Source organism: Phaethon aethereus, assembly GCF_964289735.1.
Source record: "Phaethon aethereus genome assembly, chromosome: 6".
NCBI classification, from domain to species: Eukaryota; Metazoa; Chordata; class Aves; order Phaethontiformes; family Phaethontidae; genus Phaethon; species Phaethon aethereus.
The window spans coordinates 32,671,275-32,691,633 of NC_138580.1; the positions used below are offsets into that span (position 1 = coordinate 32,671,275).

Consider the following 20,359-nt stretch of genomic DNA (forward strand, 5'->3'; position numbering starts at 1 on the left):
ACATCTCTCTCTATTTTTTTTTTTTCCCCCTGCAGTGAGCAAATCCTTTTCTCCTCTGTCTAGAAGAGTTGCAGTGAGACTGAAAATTGAAATCTAAGAAATCTAAGGAGTTTCCATTACCTCTTTTTTTTTTTTCCAACCCAATTAATGAAAAAATTCAGCTTTTAAGGAAATATAAAAATTATTGTATTTAAAATGCAGTGATAATTATATATGATTTAATACTGGTACTTTTAGGATACCTGCAGACTTTTTGTATTTGCAGACTTTTTTTTTTTCTTATTTTCAGTATTTCTTAGCTATTATTTAATAAATGCTTGTTATCAAGAGCAAAATGTGTTGTTAGAAGTTCCTTAAGGAAGTACCATTTAAAGTGTTTTAAGGTCCTCCTCTGCCTCATCCTCCAAGCTATTAAGATTAAGAAGTATTTTAGCCCACTCTTAAAACTATAAAGATACTTTGAATAGATAAATTTTGTCTCGATCTGTATTAGTTAGGAACACTTCAAAGAATTTCAGTATGTTGCCCAAATTGCAGTGCTAAATAAGATACAAGGCTAATGATTTCACCTGTTTTTCTTTCAACCAAATTTCTACTCTGTATCAGTTGGAGAGTGAGAAAAAGGGGGGATAAAATGCATAAATGTTTTTCTAGAACTTGCATCAGTTGCATTGGGTTAGTTGTGTGAAGGTGTTTCCTGATCCACAGTTGCCTGTATTTTGGCAACAGCAGTCCCGAGAAAGATGTAACATTTAATAGATTTAAAAATAGAATCATGGTCTCACTGAAGTGTGAGATTTTTGTGGGTCTTCCTGACTCCATCTCTTTTTCCAAGAAAAGGCACATAAGTAGAATGGTAAGGTTTAAATAGCAAGTATTAGTTTACTATCTTTCCTCAAATACACTCAAAAATAAGAAGAGAAGGACAGTTTTTCTCTTTTATAGGTATGTTTTGTAATGGCTTTGGAGTGGCACAGTTACTTCTTTAGTTTGATTTTTGTTTAAACTTGGCAGCAATTCCATTAAGAGCTTAGGGCCACTTTTAAAAAACATGTATTTATGTTTATTACTCCCATTAATTTTAGTGGGAGTAAACTGATGTGCAGTGTTTCAAGAATCAAGCAAAATGGTGGCATATATTCAGTAAAATAAATAAATGTAAAATCCTTTGTGTTTTTCTTTATAGGGACAAACTTCTTAGTAGGACCTGTTGCAATAGGACAAGGGGTAACTAAAAGAGGGCAGGTTTAGACTAGATATAAGCAAGAAATTTTTCACAATGAGGGTGGTGAAACACTGGCACAGGTTGCCCAGAGAGGTGGTAGATGCCCCATCCCTGGAAACATTCAAGGTTAGGTTGGATGGCACACTGAGCAACCTGATCTAGTTGAAGATGTCCCTGCTTATTGCAGGGGTGGTGGATTTTATGAGCTTTAAAGGTCCCTTCCAACCTAAAGTATTTTATGGTTCTGTTCTTTTCAGGTTGTATTTGTAGATGATGTTAATATGCCAGCACGAGAGGTCTATGGTGCTCAACCTCCTGTTGAATTGCTACGGCAGTGGTTAGATCACTGGAATTGGTATGACCTTAAAGACTGCTCCATGATTAAACTTGTAGATGTTCAGATTGTGTGCGCAATGGGACCACCAGGTAAGAGATATGTCTCATGCTTTTTCCAGTTTCTTTTGTTTCCAAAGGCTGAATGCTTATTGATGCATAGTTTTACAGTTTGGGTTTTTATGGCTAGGGATAGGACTCAAGGAAACCTTTCCTTGCAGGAAGCATGAACAGCAGTCGTAGTAGGGTGGTTGAGAGACTACACAAGCCTGCCAGGAAGAAATACTGTTTTTCAGGAAGACAAGAATGTCTCTACAGACTATTTATGAAAGCCCTTTGGTCTAATGAGATCCTCCATTGGCCTTCGGTCAATTTTATTCTTCTTCAAAACTTCTAAATAGCACTAAGTGATGTTCTTAAGCAGATAAACCTTACTTTATTTGGTTTAAAAAAAAGAAATAAAACATATGATGTAACAAGGTCATTATATTTCTGACAGCCTGCATACACATTTACCATATGAGCTATTTAGTTAAAAAAATTATGCCTGGCATATTTTATCAGTTAAAATGAGGAATTAATGTTTCTTTGATGCTGTTGTGTTTGCTTTTAAAGAATCTATACAATCTACAGCAGGAATCATATAACAGAATTTCTTTTCACAGAATTGTTCATAGTCCTGTCTCTAACTAAAAAGTTTGTCAGAGCTGAGAACATTTACAGTATTTAATCAACCTATGATTGGTACTTTCCTTCTTTTTTCTGCCTCAGCCTCCCTGGGCTTTCTTCCTTTCTTTTGTAGACTTGTCTACACACATAAACGCACACATGAACATGCCAATTCTTTGCTGATACTACTTTTGTTTTTGGGATGGTGATGCGTGCCTATGGGATAGGGATCCACTGCTTGTTTTACCTATCTGGTTTCCTAAAGAAGCAAAACTGCTTCTTGCAGTTGTTTTAAATTGGAGGCAGTGTTCATCTACAGTTCAAAGTACTTGATCTAAGTATCAGTCTGTGGAATAACTGAGCAGAAGGAAACTGTGAAAAAATTTTAAAATTTTACATCTTTTTGTTCGTTTTTGTGGAGTTTGTTTTGGGGGGTTTTGTGCCTTTTTTTTTTTTTTACATTAGGAATAGCCAAATCTTGGAGATGCTTTTTCTGTAAAGCATCCCTTCATGCTACGTTACTGTTCCAGAGTGATTGTGTAGAAGTGACCTTAAACCGCTGTGAAAACGGATCAGATTTTCCTTTCCCAGGAGAAGTTTGTAGTTAATTTTGTTCCAGTACTCTTCTGGTTGAATGCCATAATATGGACTGATCAAATGTACAAGTTACGGCCCTAACTATGTGTGTCAAATATAACAGGGAGCTAATTCCAGAACTCACAAAATTATATTCTGCGTTCCAGCCTGCATTTTTTTTTCTTCTAATAAGAAATGAAAATCTGAAATCTGTACGTGAATATAGTGCTATTGAAGCAAATATGAAGCCTTTTAAAGAACGTTTAAAGCTATTTTGTTTAAGTTAGGTTTAAAATTTATATTAGGAAAGAATTACCTTTTGGTTAAAACTCATATTTATGTCTGAATAGCTTGTGTAATTTTGCCATCAGTGCACATGTGAACTTCAAGAAGTATTGTGAACTGCTGTGTCTGAGGGATGAACTTAGTTGAGGTAGAAGGAAGTAGGATGAATAACTGGCCTATTTAGCATAAAATACTGAGATTCCTCAGCAGATCCTAGTAACATGTACACAGTTAAATATAGACTATCACTAGTTCTGCTTGCAGTCTCGGGTGACAGAATGTGAGACAGCTCTGGGCCAGGAGTCTTTTAGTTTTATTAGTGCAGGGTCATGCCTGAGCTACAAAGTGACATGTTTCAAAAAACCTTACCAGGCTAATTTGGTTGCCCTTAGCTATGCCCGCTTTTCAGGTACTTTTTTCTGATTTGCTACAGAAGGTTGGCCCACTGTGCAGCAGCTTAACCCTGAATTCCAAACCAAAGGAGCAAGTATCCGGTTAATTTATGTTTTACGTCCCCTTATTTCCATACATAACTTCATTGTCCAAATCACAATCAAGTCATAAAAGCTACTAACTCCAGAACTTGAAATAAAATTTAAATTGAATAAAGTATACAGCATTACTTGTAGACGCTTCTCTCATTGGCATGCTTTGAAAATCAAGAACATGGGTTTGGAGTTTATAATAGTTTTCTACTATAACAGAAGCATAGTTAAAATAGTGTCAAATCTATCTATCTATAACTTGATGATTTCAATCTATTTTTCAGTCTATTGGTTACAGGAGAACAGATTAACACTGAACTGCATGTTGCTTTCATTAAGTTTATGACAAGGTGTGGTACTTCTCAATGTGAGCCTGCTAGCTGAATCAAAGATGAATACTAGAAAAAAAACGCTGTTTTATTTTTTTCTGTTAGTTATTAATGCTTTCTAATGTTTAGGTGGTGGCCGAAACCCAGTAACACCACGATTCTTGCGACACTTTAATACAGTTACTATTAATGAGTTTGATGACAAATCCATGTACACAATTTTTTCTAGAATCTTAGACTGGCATCTAACTGTATGGTAAGTGACCTCTATGTATTGTGAAAAATCAAAGTCAGTGTTTAAATTATAGTACTAGGAAGTCTCTAAGATATGTTTGTAGGACACTGCTCTTGAAAAGAAATTATAATCTTTTATATCCTGTGCCTTTTGAGTTATTCATTACTCCACAGAAGTAGGGCTCATCTTAAAATACTCCAGTGGTAAAGTTCTTGTTCTGAAGTCTGTAACAGAGGTTTAGATTAGCTGAGGCTAATTCAGCTAGTTGAGATATTTCTGTAATACAGTATTCTTTGGTGTATAATAAATAAGACTAGAATTTGGTTAGTCATTATTCAAAGAATAGAACTGGAAACTGCTTTTAAATATCTTGTGTTTTCAGAAGGCTTACTCTTTCTTTGGCCTTTCACCACTGTATAATTTTTAATTCCAGTATTAGAATGGACTCCAACTTTCATTGTCTATCCATTCTAACAGCTAAGTCCCAAAAGATGCTCATGTCCTGTTTCTGGACCAAGTTTGTGATTTGACAGCTTCTGACCCTTTGAGGGAGAGAGGTCCCAAAAGACAGCAAGGGCTATTTGACCTGACTTCCCTGTTGCTGTTGTTAGTTATAAAAATGAGGGGGGGGAAATGGTAAAATTAGCTGTGTAACATAGCCAAATCTGTCAGCATGTTCCACAGTTACTGGATTTGATTTCTAGAGTTCATTTGTTAATCCAGTGAGAGAACTAATATTTGTAAAACTGCTTGTGAGGAAGTATAATCATAGAACTTAAAAATTGGCATGAAGTGAATCAGTGTACATATACAATATTATTTATTAATTCACATGCTAGTATGGTGAAATAATGAGAATCATTCTGTTCTTACCACCTTTTATAACTTGTCAGTTATAGCTTTCCATCACAATATGTAGAACTGACTCCACAAATTATTAATGGAACCATGAGTATGTATAAAGCAGCAATGAAGAATCTGCTTCCTACTCCAGCCAAATCTCACTATTTGTTCAATCTCCGTGACTTTTCACGTGTTATTCAAGGTGTTTGCCTGTCAAGGCCTGAAACAACAGAATCAGCAGGAATAATAAAACGTCTCTGGGTTCATGAGGTAAGTCACCTAATACTAAGAAATGGTATTTATTATAAATAAGAAAAAGATATAGATTTGCATGTTAATCATTTTGTAATGATATCTCTTATTGGCTAATAGCTGTGAATAAACACTCGTGAGAGAGGATTTTGTATACTTCATCGGCAGAGGAAATTAGACTTTTTCAAAGTATGAATCTTATCTTAGTAAATAAGTTGGTTGTTGATACCTTCACCGTGATTACATAATCTCTGTTTGCTACTTTGAATGTTTGCACAGTCCTTTCCATTTCTTCTCTCCTCCTCCAAAAAAACAAAATCAACAGTGAGAAGAACAGCAAGTAGTCCTGGGTCACTGCAAATTTTGAGGTTTTTTATTTTACTTCTGGGCTGCCATTAGAAGAAATTCTGGAGCTTACTGTCTTCAGAAAATGCTTCCTGTCTTTCAGTTATAAAAGGATAGACACACTGAAAGAGCTCAAGTGAAATATCCCTTTTAAAAATGAGGAAAAAGCCCCATACAGGTGATATCTGCTCTTTGTTTCTTTTCCTGGATTTAAAAAAAAGCAAGGTCATTGATAATTGTTGCTTTTAAAATATTTACCCATGCTTCATAGAATCAAATCAGCATAAAATGACCACGGAAGAGATCTTTGGTGATCATTTAGTCCATCATTGTTCCCCAAAGCAGGATCACATAAAGAAAGGAACAACAGTAACTTTTGAAGTGTTTTTTCTAAAAATTTCTTACAATTCTCTAAGGATGAAGTATGTTCAGACTTCCAGGCAATCTATTCATGTTTACTATCTTTTTACTACCTTTACACATTTTCTAATATCCAGCTGCAATCATCTTTCTTGAAAATACAAACCCATAACTTGTCCTATCTAGCTCTAGTGGAAAGACCAACATGTTCCCTTTCTCTTTGCAGCAGCCTTTTATGCATTTATGTAATAACGCTTATAAATATATATCTGTATATGTACGTGTATATATATAAGTATTTCCATATGACATTTCACTTCAGAAGTAATATCAGTGGGCTCAACTGTTCATTTTAATTCTAAATATCTATTTTTGTTTTTTTTCTATGTAATGAAGTTTAGTTAAGCCTTTTGCAGAATTGTATTTTTTTTTAAGCTTGTTTAAAAGGAGTATGAATTCAAGAGTAGAAGTAACTATTAAAGAATTACATTTTTATTATACAGGTTCTTAGAGTGTATTATGATCGCTTGGTGGATAATCCTGACCGGGCTTGGCTTGTTGGATTTATCCAAGAAGTAGTGAAAAATGACTTACATGAAGACTTTCATGAACTTTTCCAGAATCTGGACTTCAACAATGATGGCAAAGTAGAAGAAGATGACTTGCATAGCTTAATGTTTTGTGATTTTCATGACCCTAAGAGAGAGGACACTAAATACAGGGAGATCAGTGATGTAGATCAATTGAGATTAGTTGTAGAGAGTCACCTTGAAGAGTTTAATAACATCAGCAAAAAGCCAATGCAGCTTGTCTTGTTCCGATTTGCTATAGAACATATTTGTAGAATTTCCCGTATTCTGAAACAGCCTCGCAGCCATGCTCTCCTTGTTGGTGTTGGAGGTAGTGGTCGGCAATCTCTTACTCGGTTAGCAGCCCATATGGCTGAATACAACCTTTTTCAGGTTGAAATAACGAAAAGTTATGGTATCAGTGAGTGGCATAAAGACTTAAAAGTCATACTAAGAAAATCTACTGAAGGGGAAACGCAGGGAGTGTTTTTTTTCACAGATACACAGATTAAAAAGGAATCATTCTTAGAAGACATTAACAACTTACTAAATGCGGGTGAAGTGCCAAACCTCTTTGCAGTAGATGAGAAACAAGAAATTTGTGAACAAATGTGTCAAGTAGATCGCCAGCGGGACAGGACAAAACGGACAGATGGCAGTCCTATAGCTCTTTTTAACATGTTTGTTGATCGCTGTCGAGATCAGCTTCATATAGTACTGGCAATGAGTCCCATTGGAGATGCTTTCCGTAATCGCCTTCGTAAATTTCCAGCTCTTGTCAACTGCTGCACACTCGACTGGTTTCAGGTAAAACCAAAGCTTCTGTTGGGCTTGTTATTCTAACAGAAATGCAATAGAAATCTGACTTCAACCCTTTTTGTAGCAAGTAATTCTCTTTGGTCAAGTTAGCAGTGAAAAATATCTTTAATTTTCTTAGTGTCATGTTTTAAATTGTTTACACCATTAAAACTGTTCTGAATGCAAAATTATCAAGAGAATAACTGTCTGATTGTGGTAGAAGAATATAACTGAATGAACATAACACTGTAGACGTTACCGATTAAAATATGTAGCGTTTCCTTTTATTAGCAGGACTACCAGGATCTAGGGTGCCAAAAATGTTTGAAACTGAAATACCTGTCAAAAATACAGACATCTTTTGATGCAGAACACTAGGGTTTTTTCCCACTACTCTGCAATAAAACTATATTCTGACTGTTGTGTGCAAAAGACCTTAGAATGTTTATGATGTAGAATTTAATCATATAAATACTCTGGGGAACTTAAATTTCATCAGATTTTAAAATGTAGTACTGTATCTTTAAATGTTATTTTGAAGAGGAAGAGCAGACAGTTACACACACATATGGACATGCTGAAAATGCAAAATTTTCCTTTTAGTAACAGTGTTTCTATTGGATGAAATAAGACAGTGGGTTTGAACCAAATCCCTAAGTAGTTTGGTTCTTTCCAGTTCTGTTATTGTCCTGTTTGATCTTTTCATCAGGAAGTCATTTCTCTGTGCCTCAGTAATCTATGAAATGTGGTAAAGGTACTTTTTTGAAAAATGTTTTGAGATTAATGAGTGTGAAGTACTGAATAAGAGAAGGGTATTTATTAATTTTTTTCAGACGTGGCCTGAAGATGCATTAGAAGCTGTTGCCTCTCGCTTCTTGGAAGATATCGAAATGTCAGAGGAAACTCGAAGTGGGTGTATTGATATGTGTAAAAGCTTTCACATGTCTACCATTGTTTTATCTGACTTATACTATGCAGAGCTTCAAAGACGCAACTATGTTACACCTACTTCATACTTGGAATTGATCTCCACTTTTAAAAGACTACTTGAAAAGAAACGCATGTAAGGATTTATAATGTGAGCTTTTCTAGAGGAAATCAAGTTCACAATATTAATTGTTTTCTATCTCTTGTAGCTAATCTGAACGAAACAAGTGAATTGTTTTTAGTTAATTTAAATTGTCAGAGCAGTAGATGGATAAAATGTACTTTTAGGACACATGCTTCCTTATTGGACTGACTTGGTCAAGTCTGACTTGATGCTCTCAAAATATATTTGCATTAGACCACTTCTGACATGTCTGGTGATGCTACTATATGGTGATTATGTATGTTATGCTACCAGAGTAACGCAGCCTGCTTGCTCTGTGGTTCTCTGGAGGATGTAGGGAAGATGACATCTGAGAAAGCAGCTTCCAAGTTGCTAGGTGTTATTGACTTGCTAGCAGGGTTCAGCTGTGCTGTGCCTATGCAGAAAGGACCTCTGTATGCATGTGCATAGCTGTTCTATTCTTATGGCTGGTGAGGGAAAGTTTCTTTCCTCTTCTTCTCATTGATAAGACACTACCATAACAATTACGACAAGTGCTTAATTTGATCAACAGGCTTGTGAAACACTGTATACAGCAACAAATTCCAGGAATAAAGGAATACAGTTTTGAATATAGTGATGCCTTCGGAAATTCTTGATTTTGATACTATTGGCTGCCCCCAGAGTTATTCACATTCTGCAGCTAAATGATTTTCCCAATTATATTAATCATACTTCAGTCTCACCTCAACTAATAATCTTCATGAGTGTATCCCCATCTCCTCCCTCTGCTTTTCTTGTCTGTTACTACTGTGCCATCTTGATTTTGTAGCTGCTGTCAACAGAGGCAGAAGCTTATTTTGCTTCTGATGTGAAGTGATAAACAATCACTTATTTACTTGTAAGTGATCATTTATTTATCTATATCCTAATCTCTGAGTATACGTGTTAAATAGTTCAAGACTGTGGCTCAATTTGAAATTTGGGGAGTGGATCCCAATGAATGAAGTGATCAAGTGCCGATAAAATATCGTTATAATAAAGTACTATTTATTTTCAGTAAGGTGATGAAAATGAAAAGAAGATACGAAGTTGGCATGGAGAAACTGGACTCTGCTGCATCTCAAGTAGCCTTGATGCAATCTGAGCTGGAGGCTCTGCAACCTCAGTTACGTGAAGCTAGCAAACAGGTTGATGAGATGATGGTCGTTATTCAAAAAGAATCTTTAGAAGTAGCCAAAACTGAAAAAGTCGTGAAAGCTGATGAAGCAGTGGCAAATGAGCAGGCTATGGCTGCAAAAGCCATCAAAGATGAATGTGATGCTGACTTAGCACAAGCTATGCCTTGTTTAGAAAGCGCTCTGGCTGCCCTTGACACTCTAACTGCACAGGTATGGCTAATGATCCATGTTTACGTACTGGAGAGGTATTCAGATACACAAAAGCATAGAATATCTGCCTTTTCAGATTCTACATTATACTTACACGGTTTTGTAATTTAGAAACTTCTTGACGTCTTTCAGTTTTAAAAAACAAAATGTTACTCTGTCATTATTTTTTAGTGAAAAATCTATAATGCTAAATCTTTATGGACTACAAGATCAAATATTATTCTAGCCATTTCAAGATTCATAGTTATAAAAATATTTTGACTCAACATTAAGAAGTTAGAAAATGTATACTTTTTACTTTCTTATTCAGAACCTGCTAGCATGTCAACTAATATTTTTGTATCTGGTCTTTCAGAGTCTAAAAATTGAGGTTGAAGTGTTGTGTCTCCCCATGTTAAGGGACCACTCTTCATAAGAGTATGACAGTGGAGGCAGCCACCTTTGATTTTACGGATATTCAGGTTTTCTTTGCCTGGATAATATTTTGCTCATGGTGGGATGAAAGGAATTGTCCCAGATTGTAAGAGTGAGGATGGACTATAGGCTCCAGCTATTGTTGCTGAAAACAAGATTTTAAAAAACTTTCAAGGAAATCTTAGCTAGAAAGCAGATGGTTGTCATCTACAGCTATTGCTTGGTATCAAAAGTTTTAGATTCTGGCATTGTCAGATCATTGGCATGCTTTGTGAAAATAGCAGATGCCTACTTATTCACTTCAATATACTTGTGAACAACAAGACAAGAACGAGGCTTGTAAGGCTAATGAAGTAATACTTCAGCTGCTGTCAGTGCTTAGTGTCTCCAAGAAGGGAGTACTGTAATACTGTAATTTCCCCCCAAGAGTGGGGGGAAAAAAAAATATAGTAGGAAATTCCTCAAAATATAGTTAAATAGCACGATGAACACAACAAAATCTGTGTGTAGGTTTGCTTAGACTACCTGTAGAGGACTCTTTGTTTTTTGATTCACCCTGCACCCTGGCCATGACTGATGGAAAGCTGAGCAGGACACACATTGCAAATTGTGCCCATAAATCCATGTACATAAATGTGCAGATTAAGTGCTTTGTTTGGGGAAACAGATCTCTATGTAATTCAGTACTGCTGAAATGAGTATCTAAAGTCAAAAAGGAACTGTGTACGTCATATGACTTGTTGAGCAAGGAATAGAGAATGTATAACAATTTTAAGTGTTATTTTGCTGTTGACATGCAAGATTTGTAGCAATACGCATAGAAAGACACGGAAATTTAGAACTAGGAAGGGAACCCTGGAAGTTGTCAACTTCCACTTGTAATCTGTTCCACTGTACACATTTACCATTAAGAAGATTTTCCTGGTGCTTACTGTTAATCTTACTCATTACAGCTTAACCTTGTTTTCCATCCTGCTCCCTGTGGACATGGTTCATCTTTTATGCAGTTAAAGACTGTACTCATTGATCTCACCACTTCCGTTTTTCTTTTCTGTAAACTAAGTAATCATTATTCTTTTAGTCTTTTTCTCATAAAGCAGGTTTCCTGGTTATTCTTTTTGGACCTTCTCCATACATTCATTTCAGGTGCATTGCCTGAAGTTGAATACAGTATTTCAGCTGTAGTTTTGCTGAATGCTGTGTAGAGTAGAGGAGGATTATTGACATGTCTAGTTTGTTATGCATGCCAACAGCTGTATCATTTCCTGAAAATCACTCTTACATAATCATTGCTTTCCCTTTCTTTTTTCTTTTTGTACTAGTTCATAGAATCATAGATAGCTTTCCATTTCTGCAATTTATCAAGGTAATTTTTTCCTGTTCTCTACTCCGGTGTATTTGCATTTACTCTCAACTTCCTATCAGTTGGAAATTTAATAAACATATTCTCATTTCCATCATTCATTCCAGTAATTAAAACATTGCATGAGTCCGGACCTGTGCAACCTTGGTCAAATCTTTGCTGAGTTTTGACAGTGTTACCAGTTGTGCTAGTCACCTTCTCACAGTTAATCTTTTAGAGACATCAGATGCAAAGAGCATTAACATTTTGACTATATGTCATTTACTTGTATCTCAGTCTTTTCACTAAGTACCTAGCCAGCACTTTTCTTGCTTTTCTTACTATTACTTAGTTATAGACTTTTTCTTGTTCTAATCCATATTGCTTTTAATTGCAGCTGAGTTTGAGTTTAGCCTTTAAAATAGTTTCTTACTCTGCTTACAACCCTTGGTTGTATTAAATTAATTTGTATTTGTCCTTAGTTCTGTTTCCTGGAATGGCTGGCTAAATTTGGTTGTCGTTCTTCTCCAAGGACTTCCTTCCCTAGAGATCCCATCAGCTAGTTTTCTGACTGCCTGATTGAAATTCCCTTGCTTTATTTACCTGCTCTTGTTTCCCTTTCCTGAATCACTTGTGTGGTTGCTGGGTTTGGTTGTTTGGTGGTGGTGTTTTGTTTTGTTAGCTCCAGGAACCATAGTTCAAAGTTTCAAGGAAATAATTCTCCTTTTTTTTTTTTTTAATCCAGTCTTAACATTTCTGTGTTTCTTGTGGTACAAATGAACATTCCCAGAACTCAAAAGATAACCTCTTTCCATCTAAAGTCCCAATGTTCTAGACCGCAAAGAAACCATGGGCAAGCTCTCAAAATCTAACACTAATTGGCAAAATAAACATGAGAATCTAGAAATCCTTTAATTTACAGGAGTATGTATTCTCTGTGAAAAGCTCGTAGAAATACTATTTGAATTTTCATGCAGTTATTCTTCGGGAAGAGTAAGAGAGATTATAATTTTTAAGTTTACAAACCTCTTAATTAGTTGTACATATATGTGTACAAGTGTTTCATTCTTTTATATTATTATTCTATATTTGTGGTTAAAACTTTGCCTATTTATTTCCTGCTATTTCTTATACTGTAACTACTTCTTACCCAATAGTTTTCTTCCTTTTAGCTGCCTCTTCCCTCATTCAACTCGGGGAGTTTAATAACTGAGCAGAATACTAATTGATTTATTTTCTGTACTTGGATAACATAAATCTTTAGTTCTGGGTTGAAGGCAGCTTTTACCTTGTTATCTTAAATCTACTAAGCCACTGCTGATGTAATCCTGTAAGCTTGGAAGTGTTAGAGCCTGAACTGAAGGGTAGAGCATAATGCTGGAACATCTGAACTCTATAACTGAGGTACAATGCCCACTACTGAATTAGAAGCAGAAAAAGTAATTACAGATAAGAATTTTTTTTCTCCTCTAAACTGATTGTTGACTATATTTCAGATACTTTTGTTTAGATGTCAGTGTTAGTTTAACCTGCATAGCACTTCAAAGAAAGGACTAGAAAGAATGGAAAAAAATTAAATAAAAATTTTACAAAAAGAAAATAAGATATATATGTATGGACAATGCAGGCTTGTGCTATGAACTTGAGATCATAGTGTATGTAAAATTATCAAGTATGAGAATAGCAAATGTATATGGAAAAATATTATATTGATGTTAAATGGGTTATTATTTCTATTGTAATGGAAGAATTAATCCACCTATGTTCAGAGCTCTAAAGGTGTTTTTTAAATTATTGTTTAAGGATATTACAGTGGTTAAGTCCATGAAGAGTCCTCCTGCTGGTGTCAAGCTTGTAATGGAAGCTATATGCATACTTCAGGGCATCAAAGCAGATAGGATTCCAGATCCAACAGGTTCTGGAAAAAAAGTTGAGGATTTCTGGGGTCCTGCTAAGAGACTTCTGGGTGACATAAGATTTCTTCAGTCTCTTCATGAGTATGACAAGGATAACATTCCCCCAGCTTACATGGCTATCATAAGAAAACAGTATCTTACAAATCCCGAGTTTGTACCGGACAAAATTCGAAATGCTTCCACGGCAGCAGAGGGTCTGTGCAAATGGGTAATAGCCATGGAGTTTTACGATACGTAAGTATGTATAAAAATGTAAAAAAGGTTAAAATAAATTTGATTAGAGAGATCAGTTTAACACCAAGAGAGATGTGAAATTAATTCTTACTAGTGGGAAACTTGTGCAAACAAGCAGTCATAAAAGTCTATTCATGTAAGATATCAGATGTTAAGGTGTAGAGCCTGATTTTCAGTTCTGAACTTTTCTAAGGTGGCATGGGAGCAACAATCTGTTCAGTTAGCAAATAAAGTTAACTTCTTTTTAGAATGTTGCACAAAATAGAGGCATTATTGAAAAGTCTTTGGAGGTTTTTAGTAGCCTGTCAAGCCCAAAGGATATTTTGAGTTACACATTTTATTTGATGCACTGAAAAAGTGTGTTTATTTTTTATGATATTTTCCAATTTGAAGCATCTGGAACTCACATTTAACAGTAGCTCAGTACTGGGCAACTAAGGTCAACTTGCAATTTGAAAGTTGAGTCATGGTAGGTAGTACATGTCTTCATTTGAGAGGGTATTTTGTTACTTGACTAAAAGTTTAGTAAATGCATGCTTGACAGAGGTCTCAAATTGAGAACAACTTCTAATATTACGAGTACCAACTGTTAGAGAGAAAATTAACTAAGAAGGTGGACCTCAAAGGAGATCTGCAACTTACACCAGTACAATAGAGTATTGAGGTTAATACTTCTGAAAAACTGTATTGGTTGAGCATAGGGACATACTAGCATATTTTGTTGCATGTTATGTTGTTGATGGAAAGATAAACAATGTGTTTTCAGTTATATATTACTTCCAATATTCTCCTCACAAAATTATCTATGTAAAAGATTGAAATCCTCAAAACTGGAAGATAGATCATTGGATGTGAAGAGCTATTAATTTCTTTCTTTTATTTTGCATACACAATTGGCTGTATATGTGTGTACAGTATCTGTGAGTGTTACTTAATACGTATGATTATTTGTGTGTTTCTAATGGCACATATCCATAATAGATTCTAAATTGTAATCAAATGGGACACAGATTGGAAGCGTAACCCTTTCTGCATTTAATCGGTACCTGTTATTACAGAAAAATATGCAGAAACTGCATAAATCAGTCAGTATCAGCACAGAAACAAATCATTAAGTAAAAACCAATTGTCTTCAGATATCATCAAATTATGAAATGGAATATTGCATAAGCTACTGAATTGCTGAGGTTTCCCTTCATCTTTCCTATGTTCATTCTTTTTAATAGTAACTCTGGAGTGAGGGTATATCATTCAGGTGTTCAATTAATTCTTTGACTTTATTTAGAGTGACAAAAAACGTTGCACCCAAAAAGCTAAAGTTGAATCAAGCTGAAGGAAAATTAAAGATTGCTATGGAAGGTCTAAGAAAGAAACAAGCAGACCTGAAAGAGGTGCAAGATAAATTGGCTGTACTCCAGCAGAGACTGGAATCCAAGAAACAGGAGAAGGCTGACTTGGAAAATCAGGTACATAATACAAAAGATGAACGATTGTTCTACTGATATCCAGAAAAGTTATTTAAAATTTGCTTCGTTGTCAAATGGTATTTTTCGTTTTAACTGCCAGTATGTTTAACAAAGTCGTACTTTTAGATAACCATCTTTTTATTTTGGTCTAATGGTCTTAAAGTTACAAATGGGCAAAGCATGGGGAATAAATTATTTAAAGTAATAGAATATATAGATGTTGTGAATCTACCAACTGATATCCCTCTCCTAGATCCTCATTCTTATCTACTTTCTTGTGAGGAGATAAATTTTCAATGGTTGTACTGAGAGTTTAATTCATCTACTAACTTGCACGTTGGTACATTTAAAGTTTTGAAAGTTTGTTTATACCTTCTGTGCTAATGCAAATTTGAGAATATTTTTGGTAAATTCTGTTGCTGACTGCTAAATAGCTGTTATGTGTGTAGAAATAGGCAATGTTTAGAAGATGGTATTTTATTGTTTTATTTAAGATTTGCAGTACATCATCTTGAGCTTTTTTTACAAAAATAGTATCAGAATTTGAAATGGAGTCTTAATTCTTGTCTGTAGTTAAAGTCAGCTCTTTGTGTGTTTCTTCTGCATCCTGATATGGTTTGGAAGTAGAAGGGAGGGATAAACTACATAAGCATTTTGTTACTGTGGCATAAATTGGCTGCTGTGGTTACCAAAAGAGAGAAAGGATTGTAGCAACAGCAAGAGTTGGCATCATTTTCCTCCTAGCCTGTGTTTGAAATGTGTGTCTTCTAGATAGTAAAGAATTCTAGCAGAGCTGGATCAAATTCCTTTTAAATTTTTTTTTGTTGTTGTTAGATTATAAACATGACTGAAAAGATGTCTTAGTTAAAAAATGACAACAGGTATGCAGACTATGTATTCATAAGGATTTTTTTTTTTCAGAAAAGAACATACCCACTTTCATGAGACAGTGATCTCTTTAGGGTGTTTTTGTTTCTTTTATGACATGTAGATAATTTCGTTGACTACTAGTATTTTCCATATCGCATGCAGAGCTATTTTGAATTGCATGTTTTATAGTAGTGGTCTTCCTTTATTTGCATGAAAATGTAACTGAATAGACTTTACTGTGCTGGTAGTGAGATTGTTTTTCTTCTTTAAACATTTCCATTATAACAGGAAGGTGTTTTCTTTCTATTTGATTAAATTACTTAAGAAAACATCTGCACAGGAAAATCATCCTTGAACGCTTCTAATATTTGTAAAATATCTTTAAAGTGATCATGTAACATAATTGCCATTTTTTTTATTCTGAGGTTGACTTATGTAGCAAAAAACTACAGCGAGCAGAACAATTAATTGGTGGCCTTGGGGGTGAGAAAACTCGCTGGCATGAGACTGCTTTGGAGCTGGGAAGGCAGTACGTCAATTTGACTGGAGATATACTTATTTCATCAGGAGTTGTAGCTTACCTAGCAGCCTTTACATCCAGCTACAGACAAGTAAGATGTACAGTGATTTTGTCCCCATGTTTTATAATAATCTAAATTGTACTAATTTTTCTTCTAATATGAAATTTATATTTTAAAATTATGTTTTAATAGACCTTATAAGTGGAACTGAAACTATATTGTAGGATTTTGAGTTTTGTTTATAAGACTCTTGGGGGAAATTCTTCCTTCATTCTACTGTAAAGTACTTCTTGCTGGATAAAGCATGGAGTCCTTTGGTTGCTTTTCTTCTCTAAAGCAATTGCCAGTAACTTTATACCTCATGGCTCTGGGTTTTCCTGTTCCATTCAATGGCTAAATTCTCCTTAACTTCAAAGAAAACAGAATTAGCTTCTATTTCAGCAGCAGCACAATTAAGTAAGTTCTGAAAGTGGAGTAATTCTGTACAAAAAGAGGCAAAACATACAGTAGCTCAATAATGTAGCAGATTTGTGCCTGTAACTTGTAGTGAAATAAATGGAAATTCTGAATACAGAAAGATTTTGACATGGCAAATGATTCTAGATATAACAAATTTTGGATGTCAAAATTACCCTGACTTTGAAAGTTTTTGAAAACCAAAACCTGCCACTGAGTTCAGATGAAGAAATGAATGTCTGTTTCTTTTGAAAATCAGGTTCAGGGTATCAAAAATTCCTAAAGTTTGAGAGAGAAAAAAAATAATGTACCTCATTTGAACATAGAATTTGGATATAGTCCTTATTTCCACTTTTTCTTCTCTGTACTTCCTTTGTCCATTTTTATTTAGAAAATCTTACACTGTTCTTTCAAACAATTATTTTCTTCATGATGTCCATATTGTGATGTTATTATTTTAAAACTTTATAGAGTTTAGAGTGAGAGTTTGTTGTGAGTATTTATAGCGTAAATAAATGGTCAGCAGTTTTACAATTCCAAATTACGTAAGTTTGAGAGAGCGTTCTCTTATGCTTATAACCTGCATTGTGTATAACATTGTGTCTGGGTAGGTAGGAGTACTTTTGGTGAAACATCTTAAGGGGATCTGAACTGTATTCCAGGCAACTGTAGATACAGGTGTAGGTGAGGTTCATAAAAGGCAGAGACATCTGCATGGTTATTGACTAAAAACAAATACATAGTGGTTTCATCTGAAAAGTTTAGTTTAATTTCATTCTCTCTGACTGCATAGTTTCTTTCTCTGTGCAACAATAGGTATGGATTCCTGGTTGCTTATTCTTACACTCGTGATTCTGCAGACACATATTAGTTAGGTCTCTTTCAGAAATTGTTGGATAGCATAATCACTTTTGTGCAGTTCTTCATTTCATCTGCTGCTATGTTTGATTTTTTTCCCCTGCAGTTTTCATAAGAGGAAAAGTTACGATATCTTTTGGAATGTCAACTTTGTTTTATGCAAATTGATGAGTCCTTCATTCACCACCTTTGTGAATGTCTCTACCCCTTAGACCTTTTCCTTTAACACTGCATTTCTGAGTTTTGTTGCTTGAGGTTTTGCCAGCTAATTTTTACTTTATTTTATACGTAGCTTTCATACAAGATTGTGCCTTTCATATGAACATGCTATTTCTATACATTCTTCAGAAGCATTCTTCCTAGTGGAATATGCTTTTTGGTTCAGATATTTAGAGATGTGTATCTTCATTATTATTATGCACCATACAAACATGTATAGTTTACACAACTGTAGTGCTTTATATAATACAGAGAATAGTGAAAAGCAACTCGGAATGATTGTTGTTAAGTTTGATTAAGTCCTGACAAGTGCTCATTATGTGTGTCCTGAAAGTTAAATAATGAAGATTTTAATTTTTTTTCCAATTAGAATATGTACCTTTGTTCTACACTCATTTTCTAGTATAGAAGACTACTGCTGAAATGGTAAATAAAATCATACCAAGGCTCTGACCAAATAAACTTATATTTCATATATAGAAATCATATACGAAGGCTTTTTTAGAGACATTTTATACAGAAGGATGAGTTTCTTTGCATTTGAAGATATAGTGATCTTGTATGTAGCAACTGTTATGGGAAATGGGTTGAAAAATAAATTTTTTTAATACTTTGAAAATTTTGTGAATAGACAGAACTTCAGTTAATGTTTGCTTTCTTCTTATGTAGATGCAAACTAAAGAGTGGGCATTGCTATGTAAAACAAAAGACATTCCTTTTTCTGATGATTTTTCCTTAACAAATACACTGGGAGACCCCGTGGAGATCAGAGCTTGGAATATTGCTGGACTACCTTCTGACATGTTTTCTATTGATAATGGCATCATTATCTCGTAAGTAAAAAACAACAACAAAAAAATCACAATAATTTTCATTAAATAGCTTCTTACAACATGCTTTTCAGTTATTATTTTTATAGACAGTTTTCTGTTGTATATCCAGTTTAACAACCAGAGTTATAAAATGAATGTAACGTTTAAATTTATAAGAAATACTAATAATACTTTTAAACTTCATAACGCAAAGTTTTATAATCTGTGAATTCACTCCCTTTTTAACTCCTATGAATTGCTATAATGATACTTTCCTCTGCCTGCCCCCCCCCCCCCTTTTTTTTTTAAAAGCATGCTGCACACTGGATTCAGTTTAAGACATCCTAAAATGCTTCAGGGATAGAATTTTTAATACTGTTCTTGTAGTATAATCAGTAGATATGGCAGTAATTCCCTTTAAAAAGCTAAAGCTGTTTAATATTAAAGAAATATGCTGGCTTAAGTTCCTATGAAGAGGCGTTTCTGCAGAGCTACTGAAGATTATTTTGCTAATCTTTCTATGAGAATCACACACTTTTTCCTTAAGATGGAACTGGAAATACTGTAGAAAATGTCTTGATTACTTCTCTATCAACAGTTTCCCAGTTTATGTTGCCAACTGGTAGGAGATTTTAACATCTAGGCTTGTAACATACTTAATGTGTGAAGCCCTGACATTTTGGAAGTGTTGGTTTGTACACTGATGAGCTGAATCTTTATTTTGCTAAGGCACAGTAATAAAACAACAGAAAAGGCCCATATATATCTTCTACTGAAGGCAGTAAGGGAGATGCAAAAAGTTACAATGGAAAGAATTTCTAGTCGTCTTTCTTACCGAGGATGATCCCAACCATATGCACTTGCCAGTTTCTTCCTCTCTTGCCTTTTATTCTATGTACTTCTAAACTGCTTCAACAAGAAAAGGTGAGATAGGCCTTTCCTGCAATAACCTCTGATTTAAGAAAGGTGTGCTTTCAAATCACTTCAGGCAGTCGCGACATAGATACGGGTCTTTTCCTCATCCATGTGATAGTTTTAGGTATTTGGTGCAAGGTGAAAAAGCAGTATCTGTACTGACAATTTGGAGTTTGTTTTCGTTAGGGCCTCATTCCCCTAACTATCAATACTTCATACAAACTAGTCATTCCTAGGATCCCTTCTGGAACAGAACAACCTGGCATATTCCTAGACAAAAGCTAAGAGAGCTTTGGTTTTTGGGTTAGCGTTGGGACGTCTTTAGTAGGCATTATGAATGGGGTGCCACAAAGTATTCTTTACACCCAGTCCAGTCCTCAAAGAACTTTAAAAAGAAGTATTACAATGTTAATTCATAGCAGAAACTCAATTGAGTGTGGTGGAATTTACAGAATACTATTTAGAGTTAAAAGCTTGGCAGTTGCAATTCTAGCTTCCTGTCGTAATGTTGTTAGTATGACAACAGTCTTATCGCAACTTGAAGAAAGTTCTGATAAGGAAAGAAGGATTTATTTTTCATTTTGCAATTCCTTTTTTGCTTTTAAATTTTG

At 34.8% G+C, this 20,359-nt stretch overlaps 1 protein-coding gene across 1 annotated transcript in view; it reads left to right on the top strand.

Annotated features, from left to right (window-relative positions):
• Window positions 1-20,359, top strand: part of DNAH7 (dynein axonemal heavy chain 7) — a gene marked incomplete at both ends in the record, with an annotated part of 125,124 nt that overhangs the window by 68,814 nt on the left and 35,951 nt on the right. Inside the window, 10 exons of the mRNA XM_082001574.1 lie at window positions 1,483-1,651; window positions 4,032-4,158; window positions 5,031-5,250; window positions 6,441-7,313; window positions 8,138-8,367; window positions 9,395-9,725; window positions 13,285-13,631; window positions 14,917-15,097; window positions 16,393-16,578; window positions 18,691-18,854. Coding sequence (XP_081857700.1) covers window positions 1,483-1,651; window positions 4,032-4,158; window positions 5,031-5,250; window positions 6,441-7,313; window positions 8,138-8,367; window positions 9,395-9,725; window positions 13,285-13,631; window positions 14,917-15,097; window positions 16,393-16,578; window positions 18,691-18,854 — 2,828 coding nt within the window. The remainder of the gene's footprint in view (window positions 1-1,482; window positions 1,652-4,031; window positions 4,159-5,030; window positions 5,251-6,440; window positions 7,314-8,137; window positions 8,368-9,394; window positions 9,726-13,284; window positions 13,632-14,916; window positions 15,098-16,392; window positions 16,579-18,690; window positions 18,855-20,359) is intronic.